This window comes from Colius striatus, chromosome 1 (assembly GCF_028858725.1).
Source record: "Colius striatus isolate bColStr4 chromosome 1, bColStr4.1.hap1, whole genome shotgun sequence".
Taxonomy (NCBI): domain Eukaryota; kingdom Metazoa; phylum Chordata; class Aves; order Coliiformes; family Coliidae; genus Colius; species Colius striatus.
Genome location: NC_084759.1, coordinates 89,482,028 through 89,495,951, shown reverse-complemented (window position 1 = coordinate 89,495,951; position 13,924 = coordinate 89,482,028). Strand labels below are relative to the sequence as shown.

The following is a 13,924-nucleotide window of genomic DNA, read 5'->3' as shown; positions in this document are numbered from 1 at the left end:
AATCAGATTCAAAAAAGAACAAAAACTGGGCACTGTACATAAAATCTTTTTAAAACTCAAACAATAGAAAAACTTTAAACATTAAACAATTTTAATAAAAGTTTCTGTACAATGCTAAGCAGTTTTATTTACATATAGAAAATGTAATAGGAGTAGTGTTTGAAATTACAGAACTCCTTAAAATTTCAATGGCAGGTAATCTGGAAAAAATAACAGCATTCCATTCACAAATATTTTCAAGCAATAAATATGTATTTATAAATAGTGTAAATTTACATCAAGATTAGAAACAAAAATCACAAATCTGAAGTTTATTCCTTAGTCTATGTGCAACCCATTTATCTTTGTGACTTGGCTGTTAATTGTTTTAAATTTTATTTAGGAACCGAAAGTGTAACCGTCATGGTTTCAAAACAAGACAGAAAAACATAAAAGCAGTAAAAAATTTATATCACCTAACTCTTCACATTAAAAAAAAAAAAAAAGAAAAAAGAGAGAGAAGTTGCCCAAAGAAAGACTTAAAATTTCTAACTACCTTACAAAGAAATGACCAGCTAAGCTAGTACTTTTTCCAAGGGAAATTCTGAAGGGGAAAAATGGATGAAACCAACTCATCAGCCCAGAAACAGAGAAATACAAAAGAGGTGGTCTTCAAGTCAGTAGTCTGTATAATGTTGCCAGTTTTGTCAGATATATACAAAACATGGAATTATTTTTTTGAAATACAGCTGGATGAGCTTTATTTGTTTTGAGTTCTGGAGTAGGAGGCAGTGCTCTCTCCTGTCCAGTTGGTTGACACTCCGCACTTGGAAGGTTGCATAGACACAGCTTTCAGCCAGCAGCCTTACGGGATAGCTACAAAAATCAGTGGTGCAGAACTGGGTCACTTCCTGAATATCAGAAATGTTTTCATTTAATGTCCATGAAAAAATGTCAAGATGAGGAGGATGGCAATGGAGGAGCCTGAAAAAGAAAACATTAAATTACCTTTTCTACAAGGGTGTAAAAAATCAGTTGTTTAACCAAGACCTGCACAAATTGTAACCGTGAGAGTTTAGTCACACACACTGCTGTGTAGTGGCATTTTTACACTTCAGGACTCTTTCAAGTGGATACTTGGCGCTTTTTTTCCCCCAACTTACTCCAAATGTGTATTTAATTGATATTCTATTGGTATTAGCATTTTGTCTATACTGCAGACTGGAGTATGCTGTGGGGATGTCTGTGTTAATACCATGTGAGCTGCCAAAACCAAGTCCCACTGTGGCAGCAAAATGCTCCATGTGGGATCAATACAGATTTATTTTTATATATTCTAAAACAGGGATTCTCAACCTGTTTACAAACTGGAGGGGAGACGATACACATGACTGTCCATTTGTGGCTCTCAAAATGCCTTGCAGGCTTCATTTTTTTACCTTCCATCTACCTAAACAATAACATACAATTCTGAAGTTAGGATATCTATGGAAAGATCTATGGTCTCAGATTCTCTGACGTGGGACAAAGTTTTGTTTTGGTTTTAATCCTGGAAGACAACACCAGAGTGGTATGTGTCTGTTTCTGCCTATATTCAGCAGGCAAGGTCTAGAAGACACCTATTTCCCTTTATAGCATTACCATCAAAATACTGAGTCTTCAATGGCATTTCCTTCTCCTCTTTTCCTGCTAATCATTCCTATGATTAGTGTGGTATCTCTTCAAGAAGCTGCTCACGGTCTTTAAAGACACTTTAAATCATACCACCAGTATCCACCTCTGAAGCACTAACGCTAGCTAATCCCCATGTTTGCTCCCAATATTTTACCCAAAACACAGAACCTCTCTGTTAGGCCTATTGCATCCTTGCCATCTGAGATTGTCTTCGTTCTGTGCCTTGCAACAAATCTTAACTCTTCTCCTAGATCTGAGAGGTGTCACTTTTAGGCTAAGACTCTTCTCAACTGAGACTGTATCCCCTTTAAAAAACACAAATGTGCACACTAGTTTCAGAAGAGAACAATTATTAATGCCCTTTAGGGCTGCAGGTATAAGCTTTGGTGGAGGAGGGAGCTGCTCACAGGTTGAGAACCCTTGTTCTAGGGACAGTCTCATCACCATTACCTGTACAATGCTATAAACACAGACAAAAGAATATCCCTCTCTCCCCCCTCTTTTTGATAGAAAAAACATCATTTTTGCCCATTTCCACTCAAATGGATGACATAACTAGGAGCAAGTGTTTATTTATATGCTTTTCTGTAACAGGTCATCCTTCAAAATTGCAGTATTTCCCAAGCTATAACGATAATGGGCTCCTAGAAGTACGAACTGCAGTTCAACCACCTCAGTCTCTGTAGGACCAATGAAGAGAATTAAATTCAGAGGACACGGTCCTGCACTCCCACCAGCCTCTACTGCTGAACCATGAGGCCTTGGCTCAAAAGGTCACAACTTATCATGTTAGTCCTTGCATGAAGTGATTGTTTAAACATACATTTTCTGCAGCACCTGGAAATGAATCAGAAGGCACAGCAGTTTCTGGGCTGCTGTATTTAATTCAACATGAAATTCTCATAACACTTAGTCCAGTGTTTGTTTCGTTTGACAGAAAGGCAAGGCTTATAAATAAATTCAGCATTGCTTTCATTGTAATTACAAACAAGCCACCTTGGCCTGAAACAATGAAATCTAGGTGAAAAGTTAGGACAGTTGTGCTGACACAGTTCAAAGCAGGAGGCTGCCATATATAGCACAAAGCTATAATGGCAAAGAGGCTTCTTGCTTAAAATTGAAATGCAAAGGAGGCCCCAAGCCAAAAAGACAGAACTGTTTGAGAGCATCCACTTGCTAAGCAGAAGGATAGTGCTGATTTGGGAGGGGTTGGGTAGGGAAAGGGAAGGAAGGGGTCTGAGTGCATAGGATGCTCTGCTGCTATACTGACTTCATACCACAACCAATGTATTAGAGATGCTCTTGAACCTGGTGCTAGTTTCTCCAAGCTTCACTGTCCTGATTCTTCCCATCTCCATCTGATCCAGTTATGGTCTTCAGGTGATCTCTATTGGATTTTTAAAGCCACAACTTTATGAATTGTAACATCATACTTTTCCTGAAAACTCAGTGGTTACGTTCTGCAATTAATTACTATTTCACATAATTCTGACTTCAGTGTTTTGTTCTGTAAGCATCACACACAACCCATACCTCCATTTGAACCAGAAAGTCCATGGTACTCGTACAATGGAGTACCAAGATAGCCTACAACTGTTTTACAAATGATGTATTTATGCACCCACTTATTAATTTGACTTACTAATGTAAATTGATCATAGACTTGCATCAAGTCCTCCATTTTATACTGTTCTAGCACCACGAAGTTTTCCAGGTTCGTGCTTATCTTTCGTGCACAGTCTTGGCAATGTACAACATAGGTCTTTCGAGAGTTGCTCTCACTAGTGACAAAAAGTAGATCAAAGACTTCCACCTATTAGATAGGAAACAGAAAGTCAACTGTTACAATTTAATCTTTTAAAAGTTACTCCACGAAAACTGTATTTTCTGCAAGACTTACAACCTTACCCTGTGCATGCAAAGAGAAAGATTAAATTTGTTCAGGGAAAGTCTATTCTCCTAAGGCTCAGTCAGAGAACTGAAATATTGTAAAACCACTAATATTACACTTAGGATGTCTGCATGAACACTGCTACTGGAAAGCTTTTGGTCAATATTGACAAAGGAGGATTCATACTCTGGGAGAGGGGTTACTCAGCAAGGTGAAGACTTAGAACAATTGTAACTAATTTTCCTTTAAAATTTGCCTGCAAAAGAGGTTTGTGATTTACTTCCTTACTACCCAGTCACACGCTCAATCCTGCCCAAGAGGCTGAGTCAGGAGAAAACTAAAACTGATTTTCAGAAGATAAGAAACTTGTATTTTCTTTCAAAGTTCATGAAAATTATTATCCAATACTTTAAATGAATTATTAACAGAAAGTAGAATCAAAAACTTCAGCAGAAAGGTTATGTTCCATGTAGAAAATGCACTTAAATTCTCTCTCATTTGAGTCTGCTGTTGACTTCTGAAATAAAGACAGATATATCTTTAAAATGAAGCTCAGCAGATCAAATTATATGCAGGAAGAGATAACTTTTCATAAGAACTGAGTATTGAAAATCGACCTAGGAAATAAAAAATGCTGTGGAAATACTGTGGAAGAGATTGCAGCAAAATACAACTCGTGTAGAAATACAGCTTGATAAGCTGTTTGAAGAAAGTGCTACGTTACATACATGAGCTTATGGCATATAGTAGATGCTGCAGCTTAAAAGTAAAATAAAAATAGCAACAACAATAAAACACAGGCCGAAATTTAAATAAATATAATAGTGGTAGACAAGCCCAACACATATTTTTACTGACCTCACAAATGCTACAGTAATGAGCTGGCTCGTCCTTTGCTCGTCCATGCCAGACAATCTCTTTTCCTGCAGCAATTAGAGCTTCCCTCAGTGTCTGACACTGTTTGAGAGTTCTTAACAGGCAGTACCTGCAACCAAAATCAGATGTATATTCAGTTCAACATCCAACTTTATAGCAAGATTCAAGTATGCTTAAGACCCTGTACCTGGAGCTTCCTCTTCCTCTTCTGGGATTTCAGAGACTGGACTCGTGACTTAAGTGAAAATTAGACCACATACTAACATTTCATATGAATGAATATAGCCTAATTAAAAGTATGGCTTTAGCCAACATCCTAAAAACACCACTTTTTCCACAGCACTACTATATTTTCAGTTATCCAAAGTTTGGAAAATCAAGTTGTGACAAGGATCACTCTACACACAGTGGATATGAAAATCTATCAGTAAATGTCTTCCTCTATGTAAAAGGAAAAAGAATAGACAGGTTGGTCACTGAGAAGGAAATCCTTTCTTAGGAAAAAAAAAATCAGTAAAAGAAAATTTTAAACACTTATTTTATAAATGGAGAAAAGATCTGGTCAGACACCATATTAAAATCAACAATTCCCTAACAATCTTCTGTAAAGGATTTTAAAAAGTGTCTTTATCTTCACAATTTTATACAGTTCTCTTCTGTGGTAGAAAAACGTAACTTGTTTTCTAGCATTGTATAAGTTAATGTTTAAAAAAAATATGGCAAAACAGGTGGCCAGATCTCTAAAGTACAATGTTATTTTCAAAAATTTTCAGCTCTCAGCTATCCTATTTATTTGAGCTGCAGCTTTTGCAGCCGTTAATTTTGCCTTCCACAGGGTGGTTACCTTACATGCTTGTTAGATGCAGAAGGATGACTGAAAACATGTCAGGGGAAGAATAAAACATTGGACAGAAAACAAAGAGCTGAAGAGTTGTATCAATATGTTTTCAACTTGATCCTTTTCCCATTTTAAAGCCTTAAACATGTAATAAACACTCTGCTTTTTTGTTGTTTCTTTCATGTGTTTCCAAGTAGTTAATAGAATCTCAGGCCTGCCTTGAGATACTCGTGAGATCTTACAGTCATACTGTTCATCTCCACTAAAAATAAGTATGGCTTCATAAATATCCTCACTGTAAGAACAAGGGAAGCCTGAATGCTTCTATGTTAAACGTTATATTTTCATATACAAAATTTCAAGCACAGTAAACAACTCATCTAGCTGTAACTCCTTCAACATTTTTCAAGTTTGATGTTAACGGAATTTATGATGCTAAGGTATGTGATGATTTATGTATTCTTTCACCCGAATGTCAGGCTAAAGTGCTTCCGACAAGCTCAGTAACTTTGGTATAGCTTTCTTTTACACATTACAGCCCAATTTCAAATAAACTTAAAAGCCCTCGTTATTCTCTTCTGCTGTTACCTGGAAACATCTTTGGGTATGCCAAAGAGCAATGAGAAGCACATCTGTACTCTTGCCACCACTGTTCTCCACTCTTGACTTACAAGGAATTTTCAAAGTGTTACTTTCAAAGAGTTTTCTGGTGTTACAGTGTGAAAAAGAATTCCCCAAAATGTAACCCTCACGTAACACTGTTGCAATGTTTGCCAAATTTGCAAACAAAGCGGAAAACACCAGCTAGAACATCAACTCCCCCTCCTTGGATAAAATTCAGAACCTAGTTAATAGCATTTGAAAAAGTACATTTTAACTATTCCATGCTGTCAAAGAATGGGAGAAAGCAATTGAATTATGACGTAATGCACCACAATTTCCTAAAGTTTGGGAACACTAAAGAAAGCCAAAAAGGTGTTTAGCAGAGTCACAATGTATAAGTCAAACGTTTCAGCTTTCAGTATTGTGGGCTTGCTTTTAATTTTTGCACAGTGAAAATTCAGTTAAAAGAAAACTGAGAACATTTCTCTCTCTCAAGTTCTTTACAGGTACAGCATAAAGAGTATGAGTAAATCATGTCAAGTGAAATTCAAATATTTAACAGAAGATTTTAAAATGGACATCATTTATTATTACTAAAATGGACATGATTTATTCTAGAAGGGTGGTGAGGAACCTTTTTGAATACTTTAGATACTCAGTAAAACTTTAGAAGCATACAGACCATCTCAATAGCAATGCAAAACTGACCTCTTTGTATCTTTCAGTAATACATCTTCCCCACTGATATCGAAATGTATTTTTATCTGGCTTCATGATTTTGTGCAAAATCATTTCTCTCATGTCATGTTCCTTCAGATTTCTAAATCTATTTCTCCCATGTCATGTTCTTTCACATTCCTAAGTCTATTTTTGTAAAATAACTTAGTATTTCACTTACTTTGGAATTAATTTTTTAAGCCTTTATTACTATGTTCTCACTATCTCTAAAATTCTTTTCTTCCTCACGTCCATTTGTAAAAGTCCTTCTAGCCTCCATACAAGAGGTCTGCAGTTAATTTTTCTTCTTTTGAGGGCTGTGCTCCCTCAATCAAGTTTTAAAGAATTTTGTCTGTCTGTGTTCCTGCTCATGACTGTATAGTTATTATATAGTCTTTTAAAAAAAAATCATGATAAAGTTTCAGATTTTGTCCTTTGTCTTTTATATAGCAAGACAGCACTGATTGCACATTAACTAAAAATTTAAAAATCCTATTTCTTCCAAAAGCAAAGTTTCCTCTATTTTATTTTGTTGTTGTTGTGGTGGTGGTTGATGGAAAAAAATGAAAATAATAATGACAAAGTCAACTGTTTCTGTAAACTGCTGTATTAAGCCTATGGCATATTTAACAAAAAAATTAGATCAATCTAAAGCCATGCCACAACAAAATCAAATGAAACATAGTAAAGTTAGCTATATCTATAAATGAATTATTTAGAAAACAGAATATTAAATAGTTTTGTCTTGATTCTCAAGCATGGAAAAATCTTATATTACTTACAAATAAATTATTGTTTTATGCTTGAAGAGGAAAGGGGTACAGTAAATGTTCAAATAAATAAAACTTACTTTATCATTTCAAAAAGCTTTGGATCTGACACCTTGATATTTCGAGCCATATTCCATGAAAGATGAACCATGGGTACTATGGACTTTACACTCTGCAGTTTATTCCACTCGTACCGTTCCACTGCCAATTTATACTGACAGGCTGTACAAAGACAAAATTACAGAAGCAATTAGTCAAGGCAAGAAATTGGAGCCAAAGTAACTTGATTATAACAACTTCTACTTTTTAGGGCTAGTCCACCGAATTCTATAAAATTTTCTTTACAAAAGAACACACAACAGTAGCAGCAGCTATTTGTGAAAATAAATTACTGACAAATGTTCAGTATCTATGGTGAACAGAGAATAATATTTCAAAAAGGGTTACTTAATACATTTTCAAATATTTCAGGCGAAAAAAACACATTAAATTTGAAATGTCTGCATCTCACTGTATTCACTCTTTATTCTATTTTACAATGCTATGCTATATGATTTGTCTTGAAAAGGAAGACTGCACCTTGAGAGATTTGTTGCAATGAGTCAAGACTTTTCCATTAAGCAGCCTACTCACCCTACCCTTCTAAAAAAATGTTACGAAATTTTCTGTGATTGAACATGAGAGCTCTCTATCAGTCACACAATCCTGGAGATATACTATTTATTGGACCATAATGAAATAAAGACACATCTTAAACTATTTTAGAAAATAGGAGGTTTTTGGAAATGCACTCTCTTCAAATGCCTGCCAGAATCACTTTTTAGCTGTGAAATTTCACTCCATTCTCACATCTAAAAACCTTCATGGTTCTAAACTGAGACTTCTGAAAAAGCTAACATTTTTTCATGAACAAAATTCTGCGACTCTTCACATTTCCTGATGCCTTCACTAAACAGCGATTAGAATCTGCTGTTCTGAAAAAAGTTGGATTGGACAAGTCCTTAAACTCATGTGCAAACTATAGAGTGCAGTCTGCTGAAAAGAACAAATTTTGGATGAAAAAGTTAAGAAACGACCTACAAGACCGAGTGGATAAATGAACATAAACATTTTGTTCTGCTAGCGTCTGCTAGACGGCCATACGTTTTACAAACTCATTAAAGGAATTAATACAAAGACTGCATTCCCACTGCTTTCTCTTCCTCTTACCAATGGAATTATTTAGAGCTTCAAACACTGTTTCAAAATACAGCATGTTCACTTATTTAATCTAGTAAAGCCTGGTAACTTAGGAAGAAATGGCAGTTTCTGCGGTATATGTAGTATGATGTTACCTAATGATGTGGTCCAGCATAGGCACTATTCAACCATACCTGTAAGAGGGCCAACATTCCATGCAATATTGTTGCACCAACCGATAGCCTGAACCCAATGAACAGTGCCAGCATTTATCCACACTAAATCCCCTGGTCTTTGAATAAACCTATAAACTGGGACATTTGCTTCATACAAATCTTCCAAGTTTGGCCACCAAGATCCCATTAGGAAATTCATATTATTCCTGAAACAATAGGAAAAATAAAGTCTTCAGCATTTATCAGCAGACATATTAGTATTTGATACTTCAATGAAATTACTTGTAAAAACTGATCACCACAATAAATGCCTTCTGCCTCTAATCGGTGACCTGGCAACACTAGTAAAAAGGAAAATTTCACCTACAAAACTCCTGATCCTAATTCCATATTTCACACTCTGCAACACATTGAAATGTTTACAATCTAGCTGCCTATGTGAAGTCAGTTTTATGGCTTCCAGTTACATCTACTTTCCTTTAAATTTCACAGTATTCTTTCAATGCTGAGGCGAGGAAATCCTTGGTCAGCTCTAGCGTGACACTGGTGACAAATGCTGCTTTTTTAACCAGTGACTGATCTCATGTACAGACCATACTAGCTCTTAGGAACACTTTATGTTTTCAACAATGCCAACCACCTACTTGTACTGTTAGTGTATGCACATGAAGCTTCTGCAGCGGGGCTGGACTAGACGATCTCTAAAGGTCCCTTCCAACTCTACCATTCTATAGTTCTATGAAGCTTGTCTACACGACAAGCAACCTGTTGGGATCATCTCAACTGTGATCCACAGGTCTATGTTATATTCAGCCAAGAAACATTGACCCTCCTGAGAAGCATGAAAAACCACCTCCATATGCATGTCCTAAGCAAGAACTCTACCACCATGGTTATGCAAAACATAACCATGCAGTTTATATACTGCACCACGAGAGACCTTTTGCAATTTAGTTTTCAAAGAAAATTTAGTGCCTCTATCAAGCACTCTAAGACATTTTATGAAGTTACCAAGATCTTAGTTTCTCTGACATCCTCGGGAGGCCAATGTCATGGAGGTAAAAAGTCTGCTGTCATCAGAGAAATTCCATCTGCATCAGTGGAATTATAATTTTGAAATGGCAAATCTTTGCAAAGGTGGATGAAATAAGAACAGTTGTCAGTAGACGGGCAGAAAATAAAGAGTACAGAGACACTGAGATGAATTTGCAGAACTCTTGAAAAGTTCTGAAGAGAAGTCAAGAACTTAGTCCAGTTTTAACAGGGCAAGACAAGAAATAGAATTTCTAAGATAAGCCTCAGACTCTATCCCTTGAATACTAGCATGAGTAGGGGACACAATTGCTCCTCCTTTTTTTTTTATTTGGGGGGGGTGGGGAGGTGGGGGTGGGGAGGATAGTGGGGCATGTATGTGTGTTTTGATTTGTTTTCAAAATGTCCACTCAACACATGGCACAACACAGAAACCTCAGTCTTGGGGCCAGATGAGTATTCCCCCAATGGTCAGTGCACCTCAACTTTTCCACCAAGCTGCAGCATCTAAGTGTATGTGAAGCATGACATTAAGCACTACCTCTAGATGCAGCAAGAAACCATGCCAAAATACCAATGAATCTGAACTTGCTTGTGTACAACACGAACATTAACCGTAATAAAGATTAACACCATATATCACTGGGAAAATATTTTACTCCATCAATCCTAGCAAAACAGAACAAAACCCCAACTCCCTCACTTCCAGCTTTGTTCTGTCACTCCACTTCAATAACCCTAGAAGCCATTACAAAAGCATCACCACTTGGTAATAGTAGAATTCAGCTTTAGTATACACGAGAGTGCCTAGAAAAACAGCAAGGAATATGATGGGTTTTCTGATGTGGAAACGTTACCACTACAGAAATCAGATTAACATGACGTACTACACATTGGCAGTGGACAACCTATGCTTATAATACTGATCCCCCTTAATGCAGTATGAATTTGAATCCCGAACCTAAACGAGCATTTACTACTACTGACCTCTCACTTCTCCTATTTCCTTCATTCTTGTGTTCAAAAAAGCAAATAACGGATGAAAGCAAAGCTATCACAGGCAATCCAAGTTTCTGTACATTGTACAGATCTTGTATTTTGTATAAATTCTAGATTTTGCAGTTTGACTTATTTTAAAAGACTTTTCTGACTACATGGAAAACCCATAAAGTAATGTTCTCTGAAACACCCTCAATAATTCCCACCCCTGATGTCTGAGAAAGGCACAGAGAACTTGGTAAAAATAATGAAAACCAGCATGCTCAGCTTACTTTTCACAGAAGTCATTCATGACACCCCAATAGCTTTCAGGGACAACAAACCATTCACAGTCACCTGGACCAATATTTATATTTACTGAACAAAAGTTGTTATTTTCTTGATGACCTGAAATTTAGAGAAAAACAAACACATTTTATGTAAGGCTGATCTATCAAAATAACACTGTAAAATGCAAAGCTACAATTACTAAAAACAATTACAACTACTAAGCATCATAGTTTAAGTATTTTTATCTATTTTTATATGACACGTAAAACATACTGTTTAGGTGTTTCGTGTTGTTAAGAAACACAAGCTACCAGTAACAAGAGAATTCTGATTTTATTAGTTTGTGAAAAATGAAAAGCTGGACTTATCAATCTTGTGAATCTGACCAATAATTCAGCTGTTCCCTTTTTGTAGAAATAAACGCTTCAAGATGCTAAATCTTAGATTTTGTGGTTTATGATAGCTCTTGACAGTCCTAGTCAGGAGCAAAACTTTGACTTCAGGCACTGAATAGACAAGCAGTAAGAAAATCTGTCCCAAAGAGCTTTCAAAATCAATGTAGAAATGCTGGTATTTTATCTTGTTTTGACAGCTCAAAAACTGAGCTGTAATCCCTAATACAATTTTCTGAACTTGTACTTCAGAGAAAAACAGACCTTGAAATTTAGTCCAGATCTCTCAAGTCTCAGTCAAGGGCCCTAGCCCAGCACTATTCACTATGGAAGGCTGAGTCCTATGCTCAGACAATAAAGAATTTAAAAAGCAAAAGCATACTGATTTCTGCGAGTCCTACTTTGGAAGCCTATACAAACTTCTACGGCATGTAAAATACAAATATCGTTCAACTATATAAATTCATCCTCTTTTCCCCTTAAAGAATCTAGTACTGCATGCAAGAGATTACTGTGGTAATTATCTATCATTGCAGAAATCCAGAAATTTCTACTACAAGGTAATTTAGTACTTTGTATACATAGAGTTAAGAAACTCTAAAATACTGAATATGTATAATTTTATCATGTTAAGGCATGCTGTAAGAGATGCAAAATCTGCAATGCAGTTAAATCAATACCACAGCAGCAGAATCTTATTTTTTTAATGCAAAAAAGACTATACTCACCTGGTGTTCTGCTTCCTGGAACCTTCATGTACAACTGCACTGTGTTCATGCCCAGGATAGTATGACCAACATGGCTTAGAAGATTTCCTGCTGATACCACACGTACAAAAGCAGGAAGTTTTGTCAGTTCATGGAGTTGCAACTTCCACCTGCAGCAAAATAGCAAATCAACAAACTGTGAATCCCTGAAACTCTTGGAAGAGTTTGGGAAATAAAAACATTTAAAAAAATTGTTAGCGTAGGAGATAAAGGAGTAGACAAACTACTGCTACGTAACTTAGAATCTCTTAATGAGGGAAGTTGAGACAATGCAATATCCTTACATGAGAATTTTAAATGACAATTTCATTTAATGGTGAGCTAAAAGCCAGGGTGACAGGACTTATTCTCAGCTGATGGTCTGCTGCTATAGCATCAGAAAATTCTGCTTGCAATTTACACCTCAGTGTATATCAAAGTGAAAACAGAGCTGTACTCTCCCCACACTCCAAGTGAGCAAGTCAGAAACTGTAAGCTGTGCTTTCAAGAGCCAAATGATATGATGCTACAATGTACGTCAAGAAGATCATCTAAATGTACCCCAGCCTGTGCACACAACTACTGTGACCAAGAATGAAGTTAATGACATGCATCTGTTATGGAACTGAATATCTGCACTATGAAAAAGACAAAAATCTCAGAACTAAAGATAATCCCACATCTGACAGGCTAGTTGAAGGGAAAGAGTTTTGTAGCAAAAACTGAGACCTCAGATCAGAAGATCTGTCATCTACCTGAGATCTTACAAGGACTATTTTAAGTGTCAAAATCCAATTCCCTGTAGGCCTCAGGTTAGTTATGCTTATGTTAATGTAAAGTCTCTCTCCCAGTGGTTTGCTCAGAGTACTAGTTTATTAGCAACACTTTTCTATCCACAGATGTAATTTTCTTTAGAATAAAAGTGCATCGATATTTAGAATTTTGTAACAATCTCTAATCACCTACTAACATATACACAATGATCTCAGCGACTGTATCACAAAAGACCTCAGCATCTTAAGTGGGCTTTATCCCCCAGTTTGAAACACCAGAAGTTTTTCTTCTGCTCTAATGATGGAAGTAGCTGAGCTGGTGGGACTGACAGTCTAGACACAGAAATATATACTAACTGGAGACTGACCTATATGAAAAATTCTTACTATAAAAAACAATGTTTTGGCATATTTTTAATACTTTCTGATCCAATTCTGAGATACTTTCATCTACTCACAGAAGATATGTAGAGTAAGTACTGAATTTACTCATTTTTTTAACGTTATAGGAGAAGTATCATGGCTTAACCACATGTAAGCACTGGTCTGGTCTTTACTACATAATTTGAACCCTTTTCCTGGACAGACAAGTAAGAGTTATGAAAAAGTGGAAACCGAAAGGACGAGAGTAGAAACAAAAGAAAACAAACCTCAAATAACAAAAATCCAGAAAAACAGAAAAAACCCTTAAATTTTACAATTTCTCTTCAAAGACTGAAAACTTGGTACTGTCAGAAGTAACTGAAGTTGTAAGCAAGCGATTTAAAGCCTTGGAATGAAACAAAGGGAATGTGTAAGAGGGAGGACTAGAAAAAAACAATTTTGGATGGATTTTTAAGTTCATTTCTAGAAAAATAAAGATATTGGTGAAAAAAAATCTTGAAATGAGATTTTAGTGTGAGAAAGTCTCATAACAACAGTTTAAAGACCAAAGGTAACAACTTCATTGTGGAAACAGGTGTGCAATCACAACTGGGTTTACCAACAGATTGACTGATGTCCGAGAAGA

The 13,924-nt window shown here is 36.2% G+C and overlaps 1 protein-coding gene across 18 annotated transcripts in view; it reads right to left on the bottom strand.

Moving 5' to 3' along the window:
- Positions 1-231: 231 nt before the first annotated feature.
- Positions 232-13,924, bottom strand: part of KDM6A (lysine demethylase 6A) — a 150,212-nt gene continuing 136,519 nt past the window's right edge. For 9 of the 18 annotated variants that reach the window (XM_062000358.1, XM_062000410.1, XM_062000450.1 and 6 more), the window contains 7 exons: positions 12,125-12,273; positions 11,007-11,121; positions 8,722-8,909; positions 7,429-7,570; positions 4,403-4,529; positions 3,296-3,466; positions 1,294-3,040 (listed from right to left, as the gene is read on the bottom strand). In XM_062000358.1, the coding sequence (XP_061856342.1) occupies positions 2,984-3,040; positions 3,296-3,466; positions 4,403-4,529; positions 7,429-7,570; positions 8,722-8,909; positions 11,007-11,121; positions 12,125-12,273 (949 nt within the window). In that variant the 3' untranslated portion in view covers positions 1,294-2,983. The other 9 variants (XM_062000379.1, XM_062000458.1, XM_062000436.1 and 6 more) reach the window with 4 other exon arrangements.